The 17,796-nt window shown below is 44.7% G+C and overlaps 1 protein-coding gene across 8 annotated transcripts; it reads left to right on the forward strand.

Moving 5' to 3' along the window:
• Positions 1-16,552, forward strand: LOC139593930 (uncharacterized). 8 transcript variants are annotated; one of them, XR_011680436.1, is made up of 4 exons: positions 1-3,636; positions 3,841-6,134; positions 6,592-6,698; positions 8,025-8,390. XR_011680436.1 is itself a non-coding variant. In XM_071435481.1 (3 exons), the coding sequence occupies exon 2, from the start codon at positions 2,642-2,644 to the stop codon at positions 3,593-3,595; it is 954 nt and encodes a 317-aa protein (XP_071291582.1). In that variant the 5' UTR covers positions 1-2,375; positions 2,519-2,641; the 3' UTR covers positions 3,596-3,636; positions 3,841-8,390. The 8 variants fall into 8 exon arrangements, 3 of the variants coding, with proteins under 3 accessions (XP_071291582.1, XP_071291579.1, XP_071291580.1); XR_011680433.1 differs by lacking the exon at positions 8,025-8,390 and adding an exon at positions 11,618-16,552 and having other exon boundaries at positions 3,841-6,698; XR_011680435.1 differs by lacking the exon at positions 8,025-8,390 and adding an exon at positions 13,181-16,552 and having other exon boundaries at positions 3,841-6,698.
• The last annotated feature ends 1,244 nt before the right edge of the window (positions 16,553-17,796 follow it).

Below are 17,796 nucleotides of genomic sequence, written 5' to 3' on the forward strand. Positions count from 1 at the left end.
AGGCTCTATGTAACGACCAAACACAGCGACAATGTGGGCATCGGGATGTCCCATTTAAACGCAGGGCGCCAACGGGGACCCCAGTTTGCACCCGAAAAAGAACCCATCCACGCACACGGCGAGGCTGGCCGTGCCGGGGGAGGTGGGACGCGGTCGGAGCGGGCTCCCCCTCTCTCCCCAGCCGGGCAGATTTCTTCTTTATTTATTTATATATTTATTTATTTATTTATTTCTGCTCCCTCTCTCTCTCTCTCTCTCTCTCTCTCTCTCTGTGTGTGTGTGTGTCTCTGCGTGTGTGTGTGTGTGTGTGAGCGCGTGTGCGTGTGTCTCCCTCCCTGCGTGTGTGTGTGTTGCACCAGCAAAGCAGATCAGAGAGAGAGAGAGAGAGAGAGACAAGAATTACATCTCAAATGAGTCATAACTCATGACCGTATGAGGGAATGCACAGCTTTTACAGTAGGCTGTTTGACTCAATGCTAGGCGGACCATTTCCTCCTAAAAGTACTTTAATTTGACACTAGAACTTCTTTTCACGAGAAATCCTACCCTTCTCCTGCCTTCATTTTTTTTCCCCACAAAGTGCTCTCCAGCAAAGTGATAAGAGGAGAGGGAAACATGGCTCTCCCCTGTCCTTTTGGGGTAAAGCTCAGCACGGATACCTCCCCCTCCCCCTAACAACGAGGAGTGTAATTATAAACCTCTGTCACCTTTTTAGTCAGTTTGACAATATTCAGGGTTTCCCCTGCCCCTTAGTTAAACAAAGCTTCAGAGTGTCATATTTTTTTTCCTTCCCAGAAAAGAAACAGAAATCAAAACTACCGCTGTCAGAGTTTTCAGCCCTTCAGTTGGGTTTTGGTTTTTTTGTTTTTAAGGAAGAAAAAAAAAAAAAAAAAGAAATAAAAGCAACTTGTAAACTTTTAGACCTACTGTGTGTGCCTGTGTGCCCGGGCTGGGCAGGAGGCTCTATCTGTCAAAGGGAGAGAGGGGCAGGAGCGTTTGGTTTGCTGCAAGAACGCTCCTGAAACTCAGTCCATCTCGAAGAAGATGCTGTAGCTTTAAAGATGCTTTGACTTGAGGATTAGTTTAAACAGGGGGCTATAAAAGATGTAACAGATGCAAACTGTAAAACAAGGGCAATTAACCCTTGCTCTCCTGAGCAGGATGCCCCCTCGCCTTCGCATCTATTGTCTTCTCCTGCACTGGGAGTTTTACATAAAACCCAAAAAATTATTACCTGACTCAACAGTTTCAATATATATATATATCTATTTAAAGCAGAGTGAGATTTTCCCCCCCCTTTTTCCTCTTTCCTCTCCCTTGTGTCTTTTTACTTTGCTGGAGCTTCACACCAGGACTGAGCAGTGAAGTGTGCTGCTGTTGGGTCTTTTTATTCTGCCTGAACTCTCTTCTCAGGCGTTTGCTGTTATAAAACCTGCTTGGCTATAAATAAAAAAAATAATAAATCTCCAAGCAGGTAAGAGGATGGGGAGATTGAGAGAGTGTGCGTAGGGTCAGCGTGTTTACTCACACTCTCCTGCCTGGGATTCCGCCTGGACAGAGGGAATGGGTGGCTCTGTGGATGTGCATGAATGTGGCTGAGCAAAGAAGAGGCTGAGAAATGTGCTAGAAACTTTAGCATTCGCCAGTTATTCCCGAGGCTGGGGTGGGCAATGGTGGCATCACCGCGGCAGATCTGCCAGGAGAGGAGAGCAGCGGGGAGGGAGGACAGGCACCGAGGCGAGCCCGGACCCTCAGCCTGCCTCGGCAATTGGCGTTTTCATGCAAAACGACCAATGGTGAATTGTTTTAAATGCATTTCACTCCCTTCCCTACTCTCCAGCCTCCCGCAAAAAAGTTGTCAATAATTTTAAACCTGCAAATTTCGAGAACACTTTTCCTCCCAGACTACCGGCAAGCTTTTAAAAATATGTATTAATTTTTTTTTTTTTTTTCCTTTTGGTAAACGACTTTTAAGTTCCAGCCTGTACTTTCACTTCTTGCTTTAGGCTCCCAGAAGCTAAGGTGTTACTTCAGCCAGCTTCACAAAATAAAATATAGAAATGAAACCAACTATGCAGACAAAACAGCAAAACTTTCTGTTTGGGGAAACACATCCTTTGCCGGGGAGCCCTGCCCGGGGCTGGGGCTCCAGCGGTGCCCGGCCGGGCTGGCTCTGCAAGCTCAGGGCATGCAAAGCATTAACAGGTACCTGCAAACTTTCAGAGCTCGGATGTAAAACCTGAAATAAAAAGAGCAGGAGGTGGGTGGGGGGATGTTTCGGGGTTTTTTTTTCTTGCAGGAGGACCAAGTCCTTTCCTAACACTAAAACTTTTGCTGCTGCGTTTTAAAAGGCAGCTCCCGTACCTGGCTGACAGGTAAGGGGAGCAGGGGTGGTGGTGGCACAGCCCCGAGCACCCCGAAACTGCTCATCCCTTCCTGGAGCGGTGCTGGGGTGACTTCAGGTTTCGGTTCAAAAGATTGAAAAAAAATTAAAAAATATTTTTTTTTTCTCCCCAAGTATAAACAATCCAGAAAAATTAAAATACTCTCGAAATGAAATAACCCCTCTGATGCGTGAGATGGTGTGAGGAAAAAAAAAAAAAAACAACAGAAGAGAAGAGGAAAAAAAAAAAGAGAGAAAATGGAATTAAATTCCGAACCTACCTGCGAAGTCTTGTTTGTAGTTTTGGCCAGAAATGGTGAGAAGAAAAAGCATGAAGAAGCCGCGAAGTGGAGGAGAAAAGGTGAAGGGAGATGCAGCTCCTGGAGAAATTGTAAAAAGCCTTGCAAAGAGTTGTCGGAAGGACCGTTATTCCTGCTGGGCAGGTTAGGACTGATCTCTTTCTGCCACTCCAGGAAACACAAACCTGGGGACGGACTGACGTGTTACGCCTCTTCTAATGACATTTTTTTCTTTTTCTTTTCTGTACGAGCGAGAGGAGAGACCCTGCAACACACGCCACCTATCTTTGTGGGGAGGGATAATTGGAGAGCACCAAACGTGAGCATCATGTGGAAACGTGATCGCCAAGTTTCTCTCTGGGAAAGGATCTGGGATAGATTATACCTTGAAGTCTCCGCGAACGCTTTAGCGGCAGAAATGCAATTCCACCTCCTCCCGCCCGCCCCCCGCCCCGCGCCCGCCCCCCGCCCCGCCGCTCCGCTCCGCGCCGCTCCGCGCCCCGCGGAAACTCAGCGCGCCCCGCCACCGCATCCCAACCCCCCCGGGGGCTGCGGCCCCCCTGCCCCGCCGTGCAGCCCTGCCCTGCCCCCGCTCCCGGCCCGCATCTCTGCCAGCCCCGGGCCGCATCCCCGCTCGCCCCCCCGGCCCCAGGCGCATCCCTGCCCCAGGGTCCCCCCGCGCATCCCCCGGGCGGCATCCCCCGCCCCCTCCCCAGCAGGATCCCGCCGGATCCCCAGCCCCCGGGCTGGATCCCTGCCGGTTCTGCCATCCTGGGCCGGGATCGCTGCCCGTGCCCCCCCGGCGGGTCCCGCGTCCTGCCCCGCAGCGCCCCGCGGCCAGCCCCGCTCCGCGCTCTCGCCGCCTCCGCTGGGGAAAACTAAAACTTACCCTAACATAAAGCCTAGAAACTAAACTCTGTTCGGGTACTGCAAATAAGCTCCTGGCTTGTTTTGGTGCGGTTTTATTTTTATCCTTCACGCGTTTCTTTTGGGGCTTTTAAGTTTTTTTTTTCTTTCTCTCTCTCCCCCCCCCCCCCCCCAACCCCCCCCTTTCATTTCAGCACTCGTCCAGGTTATTTGAATAGTCAGCTAAATCTGATGAAAAAAAAAATCAACCAAACGTGCTGAGATCTTACAGTCTATCTGTTTTGTTCACAGATATGGATCAGGGGTGAGATGGGCTCTTTTCCTGGCTCTGCTCTTTCTTGGAAGTAGCTGGATGAGCAGAGAGAGACAGCGTGGACGAGTAACGCGTGGGGCTGAACTTCAGGGAGGTTACAAGTTTTTCACTTTTTTCAAGTATTAAAATTAAAATAAAATTGCATATAGAAAAAAAAAAAAAAAAAGAAGAGAAAAAAAAAAAAAAGCCCAGACTCCACCTTTGCACTGAAGGGATTGGTTATGCAAATATGGAAGGGGTTTCCTGGCAAATACAGCTTTCTACTGTATGGTTAATTAAATCATCACTCAAAAGCCTTCCAATGTGACGCTTCTGTCGTAATCCAATCAGGTTACGTAGGTCCTAAACAAGAAAGATATTTTCCACATCTGGAAGTCAGCAATTTAGCAAGTACTGCACATTATTAACCAATTCAGAGCCCACTTCCCAGGGGGATAGTTTTTTCTCTTTTTTTGAAGTTTAAGTGTTCTTAACCAGCGCTCTGCCGGTTTGTTAATCAAAAAGCCGGTTCGCACCGCGCGTAATCGAGAAGTAATATCGAAGTAAGTAAAGGCAGGGCGAGCCGGGGATGCTGAGCGAAGGCGCTCGGCTGCAGAGGGGGCAGACCCGGCTGAGGCTCCAGCCGCTCATGCCCAGCTCCCAGCACAGCCCACGGCCGCTCCTTCCTCCCGAAGGAGCTCGAAATAGTCTCACTGCAAAGAGAAACTTCGCCTCTTGCCCACTCGCACGGTCCTTTCCCAAGGTAAACGTGGGGCTGCCCAAAGGGCTGCGTGAAAGAGCTGCGAAACAATTTCCCTGCTCTGACAAGAGTTCAGCCTATTCCAGCACTTTATTTTATTTTATTTTTTTTTCCTTCTCCCCCTCCCGAAGAAAACCGAAACAAACGGCACGCTGATCCCACGCTGCACTTTTACTTACATTAAGCTCAGATAAACTGCTCTTGAACTGTGAGCCTAAAGCAAGAAGTGGAGGGCGAGCAGCCGCGATGGGATCGCGCTCCAGAATGGTCCTGCTCAGGGAACACCTTCCTGGCGGTCCAGCACCGCAGAGCAAGGAAGGGACCCCCTCTCTCCCCCGCAGGGTGTCTTTGCAGCTCATCAGAGCCACCGAGATCTGCCTCTGGGATTATTTGTTTTTTTTTTTTTTTGGTCATCTCTTGGTTACACGGGAGTGGGTGACCCTGTGAGATGCGGGGGAGGCAGCAGCGCACGGGGGGGCTCCGGGTTGGAGCATCCAAATGTCCTCCCGGGCTGGAAGTGGCACCTCCGGGTGTCCCCCTCCTCAACCCCGGGCTCTGCAGGCGGAGTGGGGAGGGAGAGGCAGGCTCTGGCCGTCTGCTGCCGCTGCAATCCCCAGCCAGGCAAAGGTGGGAACGAGCTGCCTTAATATCTCTAAATTATTATTTTTATTTGCATTTAATAGTTTTATTTATATCAATATTTTTGTTCCCTGCTACGAGTCATCGTGGCTTTGTTAAAAGTTTTCTTGACACTGTTCTCTAAATGCCAGCACGATTTTCCTGCAGGATGCATGACTTCTCCATGCCTAAATGTACCTGGATACACAGAGGCATATCACACGCATACACACGCACACAGAATGATGGTATCTTAATGAAATATATAGCACAGCACAAATATCCTGAAATCAAATTCAAGTATTATTAGTTTGAATTAGATCCTCTCAGATCCAGAATGCACTGCCTATAAATCAAGGGCAGTCTGGCAATTCCTTAAAGAGCTAAACTGAATTTAGATGCATATGATAAAAAGAAAGGAAAAGAAAAAAGTGAATGCTAATTACTGACTTGCTCAATTTCCACTCACCCACGTTTTATAGGAGAAAAAGGAGAAAACCTAAAACCCAACCAACAAGTCCTCAAAATAAATTAATCCCATTACAAACTCCTTACATATTGTTCCTACATTTCCAGATTACAAAACGAGGGGATGAACTGGAGATTACGAGAGGCTGCAGCCTGACTCGCAGTAGGCAGGAGTGCTGTCGATGGTGTATCAATAAATATATTTATCTGCAGCCACGCTGAAAAACAAACCCTCAGAGCGTGCGATGACGCTCAAGGGCTTTAAGGAACATGTCGGCATTGTCAGATAATCCCTATTCATAATTTTGCTGGCTGTTCTTTCAGCCCTCAATCTCACAGTTTCCCCAGCTCTGATGTGCCTCAGCAGGGTTTGCATCGGAGCGATGAAACTGCTCGGATCTTCGCAGGACTGACATAGCACCCAACATTATTGGATGGTATTTTAATGTGAGATATGGGGGTGTTTGTTGTTTGGTTTTTTTTTTTTAAATTTTTAATTTTTGGACACTGGACATAAACATTTAGCAATCAGCTAAGCCCTTCTGAGATGGAATTTAACCTTAATCCAGGCGATGATTTCCTGCCCGGCTCTGAACTAATAAAGGGTGTGCAGCTTCTTTAGGAGATGGAAATAATGACAGGCTATAGATCCTGCCTTCATTGGGGTGGTGCTGGCAGCCCAGATCTCAGTCCTGCTCCATCAGCATCCCCATGCACATACTATTCCCTGCTCCATTTTAAAACTTTTGCACATCCTATCCCCCCCCACACCCCATCAGCTTAAGGGCAAGCAGAGCCAAAATATCCTCACAAACCCCAGCTCCTTCCTTGTGTGCAGCTCCCAGCACTTGGAGATGGTTTTAAGGGCAGTTCTCTGAGTGCAGGTTTCTCTTCATTTCCTCAGGTTTTCCTCCATGGAAATGCTGCAAGTTGAGGTGAGGGTGGCCTGATCCTGATGCAGACCTGCCTGGTTAAAGCCACAGGAGAAGCAGTCCTGCCTCCAGCTCCTCGGTGGGTTTCCTTTGTCCACCAGAACCTATTGTGATGAAGACAAGCCCCTCGGAGATAACCCCGTGTTCCCATGGCTGCGAGGATCTGTAGGGCCAGATCCTGCTGCCAGGGACAAACCCTGCCATGAGAAAGGGGCTGTGCAGGGAGACACCTCCCTGTGACCCCCAGGCACCCAGCTCTGACTGAGAGGGGAGGTGAGCAGCCACCAAGGAGGGCTTTGGGGCACAGGCCCTGCAGGACCTGAGCCTTCTGCTGGGACCCTCTGCCGTGGTGGCTTTATGGGGATGTGGTGGCATGGGCTGAGGGGATGATTCACTGCCTTATTTATTTTGGTGTGTTTGCTTTCTCCCTGGTGGAGGATGAGTAACGGGGACTGTGTTTTCTTGCCCACCACGTGGAAGGAGGAAAACTGAGGAAATAGGAGCAAAGATGTTCTGGCTGAGGAATTTTGGCTAATACATTTTAGAGGCTGGTGAAGACAGAGGTTTAACACCTCTAAATACACTTCAGCAGCTCTGAGGCTTTTCCTTCATGTCTTCAACAGCCAGAACTCTCGACTATTTTCCCTAAAGTGTGGAACCCTGCTTACATCAGGGATTAAACATCCCCATGTAGGGGATCCAGATGAGATGTGCCCACTTGCAGCCAAGCCTGGGGAGAGCATCCTTCCCTCCCCACAGCCCTGCTCCGCTGAGGGAGCTGCTCCTGCAAGATTTGGGATCCCTGTGGGTTCTGGCTGCTTCTCATGCTCCTATCTCTGGGGTGTAGAAGATGTCCTTGCCTTGACAAAGAATTCTGAGGTTGCAAAAAACCCCCAAATCAAACACAAAAAGATGCTGGGGGGATTATTTTCTGCAGTCACCTGTGGCAGTAGAGGATAAGACAGGCTGGAATAATTTTTGTGAGCAGGGAAGGCCCCATGTGGGCCCAAGATGCCGCTGGATACTTTTGCCTAATACAGGTGTCCCTATAAACCAAGATTTGGAAAGAAAATCCTTTATTTTTTTTCCAATTTCCACATGGAGGAGAGGGCACAGAGGAGAGGAAGAAAGGGTCAGGGAATGACTCTCCCCCCTCCCGCTGATGAGGTATTTGGGAAGAAACCTTTTGAATCAACATTCCCAAAGTTTTTGAGTTCCTCTGCGGAAAACCCATGTAGGGATAGGATACGAGCCAAAAGCAAGGGGAAAGATTGTCTGGCTTTAATTTATCTATCCCTGGGCATTTCTAACCAGCAGATCACTGTAATATTTGATCTTGTGCGAGTCCCTGAACGTTAAAAGTGAATCTCCTCATATGTTTTTGTTAATTTTGTCATTTATAAAGCCACTTCTGACGGCCTAGAGCTGCTCAGCTGCCATTCACAACGTCTGCCTGTGTGTCTGCAGCAGGGCAACAGCATCCACAGGTCCCAAAATTTCTTTCTTTGTTGGGCAGAGAGAAGTGAGGCACAAGCATCCTCCATCCACTGTCCCACACCATGAGATGGGGATGCTTTTCCTTCTCTTCTGGGATCAGTGCTGAAGTTTGGCCACATTTCTTGGCTCAGTTGGCAGTGATTAAAATTCACGGCTCACTTTTGTTTATAGTTGGTTGTTTACTTTGTTGAATTTTTAAAAACTTGTTAGAATGCAATTGAACACAGATTCAACAGTATTTAGGCTTGAAAAATAAAGATGCATTAGAAAGATGCCTATTATGCTTCAGAATTATTAATTGACATTTTTATGATGAATAATTAATCATTTGAATAATTTTCGCATCTCTGATCTGAACACATATTTGCATATCTAATGTCTGATTTTAAATGTGGTTTCTTTAGTTGCATTCTCCTAGGACAAAGACATGAAGTAAGTAACATCCTAATGCAAAACTTTTTTTTCTTTGCACTTGTAAAAGTATGTTTATTGAAATGCAAGTTCCTCTCTAGTTATGAAGCTGTTAATAATCTATGCATGACATATATGCATTAATAAGGTGGTGAATCCTCTGGATATGAGCACATTTAGGCCTCATTTTCTTATATACAGTGGTGAGGTCCCCCTGCAATACCTAAACCCATGTGAGGTTAAGCTAGGAAACCATAAAGAAATATCTCAGACACACAGCGTTCCTGTCTTGTTTATATGACACTTACTGAGAAGATCAAAGGTTGTTTCAATTTGAGGTGTTTAAAACATCAAGAACTTTTAATATAAATATGAACTGTGTCCTCCCAGTGAGCCAACATCAGTATTTTCCTGATATATTTTAATTTTTCTAAATCATGACCCTCAAGACCCCACTGCAGCGTTAGCTGGCAGTGATAAAGGAGCAGCAGAAGTGCAGATCAGTTATAAGTTGGTCAGCAAAGGGGTGCAAGGGATGGTGCTTGTTGTGCAACCCTGCTCAGCATTGGGCTGGTGTGAGCACAGCTCAGCCACAGAGGGAACAGAAAGGAGGAAGGGGCAGCTGGACAAAACCAGAACCCGAAAGGTAGAAAACTAAAATAAAGGAATGGAAGAAGGAGCCTTTGCTCCACTGCCTCTGGCCATGGGTTAATTGTTACAGCAATACTGCCTGCCTGGCACCCCAGGAGTTGCCTTCACTTCTGTGGGAATTTGATTTATTAAGAAATTAAAGATTTGGAGAATTTTATTTAGTGGCACCTTTAATTGTGCAGGGAGCCCAAATATTCTGTGTATAGCCTGTTGGCTCCTTGATGTCATACTGAAGAACTAAGGTAATGGTTGCTCTAGAAATATCTAAATTGATGTACTATTTATATTTAGCAGATTAGAGAAATTCCATCAAAATGGAGGCATGAATTCCTCAGTGTTTAAATTTCCTTAGTGCCATTACTACAAGGAACACAGGACATATGCAATGTAAAATGAAAATAAAAGCTTGTAACATTTTTTTTCTTTTCATAGCAGGTAGTAAAAAATATGCCCAAAATATATTTTTTTTTGGTGGAAGTATATTATATAGACTATGGTAATGTAGTGGGCAATATCTGACAGACAGATACTGCATAAAGAAACTGTGAAACTCAGTTCTCAGAACAGGCTGAAGTTATACTGAATAGGATGTTTAGCAGTTGCATATGCTCAGTGATAACAGATTCATTTTTTCATTATTTTTTCCTTTTTTTTTTTTTTTTTCTTTTCTTCTTGGGGGGGGTTGAGTTTGTAAAAGCAAGAGTGGTAAACTTGAGCAATCCTTGTCACATGGAGGGCCAGGCTCTGAACCCAGTGGCCAAAACTGCCACTGCTTTGGCCATCAGGGTAGTGGCAATGCCAGCAAGTTGTTTGCAAAAGGACAAGGTGGGAATTGGGGCTAAACCTCTGCTTTTTTGGTCCTAAAAGCAGGAGAGAAAGCAAACATCCCTGAGATGCTCCCGCAATTCCTTGTAAAGGGAGACATCCCTTCTGGGGCTGGGGTCCCCCAGCAGCAGGTCTGGGGTGAAGGCATCCCCTGATGAGAAACTCAGAATGGTTTGGGTGGGAAGGAGCCTTAAAGCTCATCCCATTCCACCCCCTGCCATGGGCAGGGACACCTTCCACTATCCCAGGGTGCTCCAAGCCCTGTCCAACCTTGAACCATTCCAGAAATGGGACATCAAGAACACCATCCAATGCCCCTCAGATGTTGTGAACCTTCATGAGACCAGTGGACAACTCTGTGGAAGATTTATTAACATGGAGATGTTTTTTGTTTGGCTTTAGGCTGAATGGTGAATATAAATTCTCCAGCTACACAGCAGCCCCTGTGCTACCTGGCTGGGACTAGGTCAAATTTCCTTTTCCCTGGCTTTCTTAGTGTCACTCTGCTTTTCCCACTGACTCCTGATGAAGTTAATGGAGGTGAAATTAGCAGCAAAGGATCTGGATGCAAAGTTGACATTTTGATGTCCATCTGAAAGTTTCAGACTCGATCGATTGCCCCAATTATTTCTTATCACCACCATGGGGAAAACATATTTTTCTTTCCACGACTTCAGGAGATTAGCTGGATATTTTAAAATCTACAGAAACACAAGGGTTACGGAGATATTTAGAAAATCCCAGATGATTTGAAACAATTAGCTGCTGCAGCATATTTTCCAAAGCAATTAGCCACTGCAGCATAGTTTCCTTGTGTACAGAATTGCCCAATATCTGGGAAACTGCTGCCGTTCTGTGGGTGGCTGCAGACTGGATCAGATTCCAGGAGAAGCAGAGGCACAACCCAGTGACTGCTGCTCACCTAAACTGCAGATTTACCCAGGAGCTGGCAGACATCCCCTTCGTCAGGGGTGGCATTGGACTTGCCAGGTCTTCTGTTTGCTTCCCTCTGACTATCAGCATCATCTCCAGCCTGTCTGTAGATAGAGCCTTGGCCAACTGGCCCCTTTCCAAGCCCAAATCTTAGACTCTGGGTTATTAGAGCTGTCAAAAACCAGAGAGAGATTTTTTTTTCCTTTTCCCTTGCAATGAAAGTGTTCTCCATGTTGTCACTCCCTCCCCAGTTTATGTTTTAAAAATGTTTCTTGGGAAATTTCCTGACTCGTCTCTGGGTCATTTGAGGAGTGTCAGGTCAGAATTGAATTAAAGGTGCCAGCAGCTGGACAAGTTGTTTCTCCCCATGGATGGTTTTAGGTGCACGTACACTCCTACCAATCCTCCTTACTACATCTCTTCAAACTTGCTCCAGGCAGCATCTAAACTATTTTAAACCTCCCCATCCTTTTTTAACACACATCAGCTATCCTGCTTCAAATCTCTGACAAGGATGTGAAAACCGCAGTGTCAGAACAACTGCTGCTCTCTTCTTGGATTCTGACAAGCAACCTTCAACCTGAAACCCTCTAAAAATGGCTATTTTTATCTTTTTTATGTATTTTTTTTTTAGTTCAGAAGCGACTATATTGACTGTATTTTCCCCCCTTGTTCTGACAGGTTGGAAATGGGTCCAAAAGAGGCACTGGGCAGAATGTGGGAATACTGTTTGATGTCCACATGCCAGTGGGTCCACCTGCCAATGGTTTTAATGACAAAGAGGTTGTAAATGGATGTGATTTCCCAAATTCTGGGCTAGGGAGGAGGCAACGGGGTCTCTGGAATAATTCTGGCAGCCTGGGTTGGTTGCTGGGAGCGTTGATCTCCTTGGCTTCAGGAGTCAGGAATTGCAGCTCCATGTCCCTGTCTCCCGCCCCATCATTTGACTGAGCCACATCCCATAAGCAAAGGTACTGGTGTGGATCCAACTTGTAGCATGTATTAAGAGTGTGATATTAATTTGTTAATATTTGGTTGTTCTGAGGGCTTTGTGGGGGCTGGTGCTGAGGCTCAGGGCGGCAAAGCCCATCCTGGGTGACTTTGTAGCTCACCTACACCAATGACTCTGCTGGGCTGGCTCTCTGTGTATAAACTTCTTTCCTTACCAAGCAGGGAAAGGGCAGGAGTGGTGGAGCCCAGGGAAAAGAGAACAAATCCAACCACAGCACAGCTTTGGGTATCTGCTATTGGGGCAGGTGAGTGCCTGAGAGAGCTCTTGTGCCACCAGCTGTGCCTGGCCACGATGGTTTTGCCTATGCCAAAGCCTGCCTGCTGGTGGCACTCATTTTTGGGAGGTCCGCGCCTGAAATTTGGAGGCAGGAATTTGTAGGGTGGCATTTCAGAGGTAGGAAGCGAGGGGTAAAAAGTCACATCTGGTATTTAGTTATTTAGATGTTTAGAAAGTGGATCTGGTTGGAGGTGTGAGCAGCAGGGAAAGCGACGCTGATCCTCACACAAGGAAGGCAAGCTCTGCCTCGCAGAGAGAAATACAGAGCAGAGACTGAAAACACTGCAAATATTTGTTCTCATTGTCAGATGTTTCTATAAAATCTGTTGTTACTGAATCACTGCTGAAGTTACGGAGCATTTAAATAAGCAGAGGGTGAAAAAAGCTAAGTCTAATTATATGTTTCGTGCCATTTACAGAGGTTTCCAGGGGATTTTCTTTTAATAAAAGTGCAGTGCATCAAAAGGAATAAATCCTACAATTTTGTTATTTACAAATCAGCCGTGTCTGCTGCGAGCTGACAGACTTATCCTCCATCTTACACCCCTCTCTCCATCCCAAAATGCACACAGTACACTGACATTTATACCAATACTCTTCAATACTTTTATAATACATTTATCTCAATATTCTTTACACTATTTTATGCCCCTTATGCTGGTAAGCAAACAGATCAGAAGAAAATCATCACCAAGGCATAAAAAAAAATTCTGAGAGAAAAATGCAGAGGAAAAAACCCCATAATGTTGGAAAATGAGCAACATAGATGTTTTCCAGATGAAGAGAACAAGTGCCTTTTGCATCCCTGCCCACCGATTCCTGAAGATTTCAAATCGGAAGCCTGGCTGGAGACATGATGTAATTAATTAGTTAAAATGATTTACTAACATAAAGCATAACACTCTTTCGATGATTAATTCTTATCCCCTTCACTTTTTTTTTTTTCCCCTCCCCAGCCACTCTGCCCCTTTCTGACTCCAGATTATTTAGCAGTTGACTTCGGTGTTCGGAGTGTTGCATATCAATCCCCGGGACCAAAATATGCCACTCATGTTTTTCCTGCTATGTAATCTATGGGTGCAGCACCTAACCCTGCAGCCCTCCTCTGTGCTTCACAGAGAAGGGAGATGCACTGAATCAAGTTGTTGAGGCTGCACTTGGAACTGAAGAAAACACAGAAAAACCCAAGACACCACCTTTGTTCTCATCCAGCTTGGCCGCTGCCATGATACAGCAACGTGAACACTGCTTTGGCAATTAAAACTCTGCATGCAAAAGATACCAGGAAAAGAAAGAAGTGAAAATAAGGTGGTTTCTCACGGGTGTGAATGTACTGTGCATATTTAAATTCTTTATAGAGGCCTTGGGCCTGCCTTGTAACAGCCCTGCCATTCCAGGATGAGCCTCTTTCCTCAGCAGCCGCTGTCTGTCGAGCCAAATTGTGTGATTGTTTTGTGATATGGATATATGTGGACTGGGGACTAAATTAAGGACATTAAACTCAGTTTCCTTAAGATTGGAGCCAGATTTTAATATTTCAGCTGTCCAGAGGTGAAAGGGTAATGAGAACATGAGGAATTCCTGGACAGGAAAGGGACACTTGGCCCAACAGGTCTGTCCCCCTTCAAGTTTATTACAACACACCTCCCCACGTTGTCAATATATCCTCCAGCCCTGTCTGCCTGTGTAAACATGTCTGGCTATCTCTTCTGTTCATTAATACTTCAGTTCACTCTGTGCTTTTATTTGACATAATGCCCACTATGCTCTGAATTGGATCCTCTGCAAGAATTCACTGTTTACTCTTAGACCTTTCATTTTTAATTGGCAGAATCTGTTTGGGTTTTTTTTCCCTTTTAAAACTCACCAGATACAGCCACTACCTCAGTCCTCAACCTAATTATGAAAATATTAATGTTTAGGTCTTTTAAAAAAATGATTAGGCTCAGCCTATGTTTATATAAAGTATCTTTAACAGCCGGAAACAATAATTACTGTGTATCTTATTCCTATTTCAGTCACTAAAGTTCTTCTCTGGAAAAGGTGATCAAAATTGGAATTACTGGAGATAAATCTATCATGTTCCTTGTGTGATAAGAGCCCTTTTGATTTGCAGGCAATCCTTTGCTGGAGTGTCCATATCACGCTTTATTTATACTGAATTGGCATTGATTCAAAATTGATGTTTGACAGATTCAGTACAATTTTTAAGGTGGAGCAGGACTTTTGGGAGTCAAGTATTAACTTATGATGATTTTGTAAAGTCAGGAAATTGCCTTGAAAGCTGGTGGGAGGAAAAAAAATCTCCCAAGAAATTGGTACCATTAAAAGATTTCTAACTGCTAACTGGTCTGTATTTGCTAAAAACCATCTCCCTTTAAATTTTCTGCTTGCAAAGTTGAGAGGGAATTAGCATACAGATGCTTCCTCAGACATGTGAAAAAACCTGGGTCTTTCCTTTCCTCTGAGGCAACTCAAAGGAGAATGTCATTAAAGCTCTCAACACAAACCGTGGGGAAAGAAACACAAGTCACAGATAAACCTGAGTGATTTTCAAATTTCAAAGATTGATAGGCTGGTGAAATAAAAACACTTTGGGTGAAGCATGAAGTGGAAAGCAGGCAGAGTGGATCTCTGTGATGCAAGATCAAGAAAAGACACATTTGTTGTTTAAGTGCATTAAAATCCCAGAAAACCAATATATTAACAATTATTTTTGATATCTAGCCATGCCCTGTTGCTTAGGGAAGCAACTTGCTTTTACAATGAATTGAAAGTTTGATTTATGCATTTATTTGGAGATTTTCCCCTGAGAAAAGAGGCACTGCTGGCAGAGGTTGTTTAGGGGAAGAAATTCTGCACCCTGTTGAGAAACACTGAGGTTTTATTCAGGAACTATGATGGCAGTGCTGGGTGGACAGGGAACTTTGAGAAACTTGGAAACGGAAGAAAAATTAGAAATCTCTTGGTTTCAGGCAGGTGAAGAAAGAGTTATGACAGAAATGAATACATGGACAAGCAGCTGGTTAAAAAAATTAATCAGTAAGCAGTATCTGAGAGACACAGAAAGCTTCAGGTTTACACCAGGATCCACAGTGATTAAAAAAGCCCTGTAAAATCTAAAAATTCCAGCCTTACCAGGGAGCTGGTGATCCAAAAAGGAATTGAAAATGCCACCTTAGGCCTGGACAAAGGCAATGAAGGACATAAAGAACTTTCTCATGGCATCTCGTGTGCACTCATAGCTTAAAATCCCTTTTTTTTTTTTTTTTTATTCCTTGTTTAAAGATACTGGTCTCAAAAAGTGGAAGTCAATGTAGTGACTACCACAACATCAGACTGCTTTTTGTGAGGGTCCTTCCATAAAGATAATAAAGGAACAATTGGTAAAACGTGTGTAATAATTAGCTGAAATTTTAATCTTGGTACAGTTCTGATAAATCCTCACGAGGCCATACATTTTTAGCCTTGCTGTTGAAAAAAAATCCATTAAATTGAGTGATGTAGTAATGGCAACAGAATTTCCATCTGGTGTTGGGCAAGCTGCTTGAGGAAACAAGAAATGTAAAAGTTGATAAAAAGTAGTAAAGCCATAGGAGCAGAACCCATTCTTAGCTGCTGCTGGCTTAATTTAAATACCTGCTGAAATTCTGTGCAGTTGCCAGAGGACAAAATGAAACTGAAAACTCTTTAGGTAACCTCACATGCTGGAGTGGGTCCATTCAGCCACGTTCAGCAATTCTTTCAGCGCACCTTTTTTCATCAAAATTTATTGAGGTGTGTCCTTCTGTCAGGCGAAAGACCTGGAGCCCTGTTCTTGGGGTTCATGATTCTGTACCAGCTTATTTCATGGACCTGGTCAATTGCTAATATAAAAAATTGGACTGGGAATGAGGTCCAGGGTCCCCCAAAGCTCTCCAAATTTCAGCGAGCACAGAAACTGACTGGAAATTGTGGTTTTTCAGGGAGGAGACACTCTTATAAATAGGTTTTAGGGGCCAAAATGTCTTTGGTGCTTTTGAAAAAGCACCGGGAGGGCTGCAGAGCTCCTCCAACACTGCCCCGAGTTGTGGCAGCACAGAAATCAGCCCTGATGCTTTTGTCCTGTCCTCCTCTGCTGGTTGTGCTGAGCTGTTCTGGCCAGATCTGCCACCCTTGGGGCAGAAAGGGACTGCAGTGCTCCAAAACTCTGTGGGACTTGGGTTCAAGGGGCACAAGACTGGTTTTGTCATCCTTACAGGAAACCATAATCATATTCTTGGGATAGGAAGTTTTACCCAAACACTTACCCATTAAATTAGAATACGATAAAATGTTGGCTTTTAAAATTTAAAAAAAAAAAAAAAATTCAAAAGATTTTAATCTCCTCTAAACTTCCCATCACCTAAGGAATAAAGGACTCAAAGCATCCTCTTATCTCTCCCTTCCCTTTTGCTGTAATTCCAGCTGCTCCCTGCACCCTTCCCTCCAAGCAGCACCTGGATTTCCCTCCCTCTGCCCCTTCCACAACTCCTTCCCAGCCCGGTGCCCACGTGGAGCTTGTTTGCACATTTGGCCCTGCAGGACAAAATCCTGTTTACTTTGCTCTCTCAGCTGCGATCCCGGCGCTGCTGATGCTGCATTTGCTGCTGATCTGGATCTGGCGTTTACAGCCCGGCTGAGACAATCGCTGCTGTCACTTTTATGTCCCCGGCACGGCTCGATACGTTACCTTTGATATTCTGATTTAATTCTTTTACATAGATTAGAGACCAGACAAGCTCCTAACCTGACCGAGGCGCTACCCTGTATTGACTGCCAATCTCTAAGTCACTTGGTGAATGCTGTTTGCAGACTCTTATCAGTTCATTAAAGTTTGTTATCATTTATGCAGTGGCTCTGTACCTTGCTGGTAATCTCCAGTGTAGGATCTTATCAAGCACTCTTTTGAAAGTCTAGCCATATTGTGTACCATCCACGGTATTTTTCTTGTCTACCTTGGCAGGGGTAGCTTTGAAAAATTCCAACAAATTGTTTGAGTAAGATTTCCTGCTCATGAATCCACTCCACTCAAATTAGGATTTTCAGTTTGTTTCCTCACTAAATCCAGCAAAACCGTTCCTATTCTGTTATTCATAGCTACAAATTGTGTTATGTTAATTTGTTTATATTATAAGTTAAAATAATTTTGTATGTATATATTCCTCTGCATATGCATGTGTACATAAAAGTGTGTGTATGTAATGGAGATTATATTGAAGTATATTGGGCTTTAAAGCTGAATATGTTAAAATTGTTAATGCAGTATAAAATGCAACGGATAGAGTTAGGGACAGATCTTTGGCTGGAGTAAATGAATTTGACTTTGAATACATTTTGCTAACTTAAATGGTGTTAACTTGATTTATGTGAGCTGAGGAGTTAACCCTTATGCACTGTGCTTACTTTACTTCTGTGCTGAGAGATCAAAATGACTGTTGGGGTGCTTCTTAACATTTCTGATTTATTACACGTCTCTACCCACATTTCTCATGGATTTCTTTGGCTCAAGAAGTATAATTTTATTTGCTGCTGCAAAAATATTTTTTAATGC

The sequence above is a fragment of the Agelaius tricolor genome, unplaced genomic scaffold (genome assembly GCF_023055355.1).
Source record: "Agelaius tricolor isolate 1412-34295 unplaced genomic scaffold, bAgeTri1.0.p SCAF_10, whole genome shotgun sequence".
Classification (NCBI taxonomy): domain Eukaryota; kingdom Metazoa; phylum Chordata; class Aves; order Passeriformes; family Icteridae; genus Agelaius; species Agelaius tricolor.

Bases quoted from the DNA above. Each gene is read 5' to 3' on its own strand.
- LOC139593930 (XM_071435478.1), top strand. From the start codon at position 2,642: ATGGAATTAAATTCCGAACCTACCTGCGAAGTCTTGTTTGTAGTTTTG.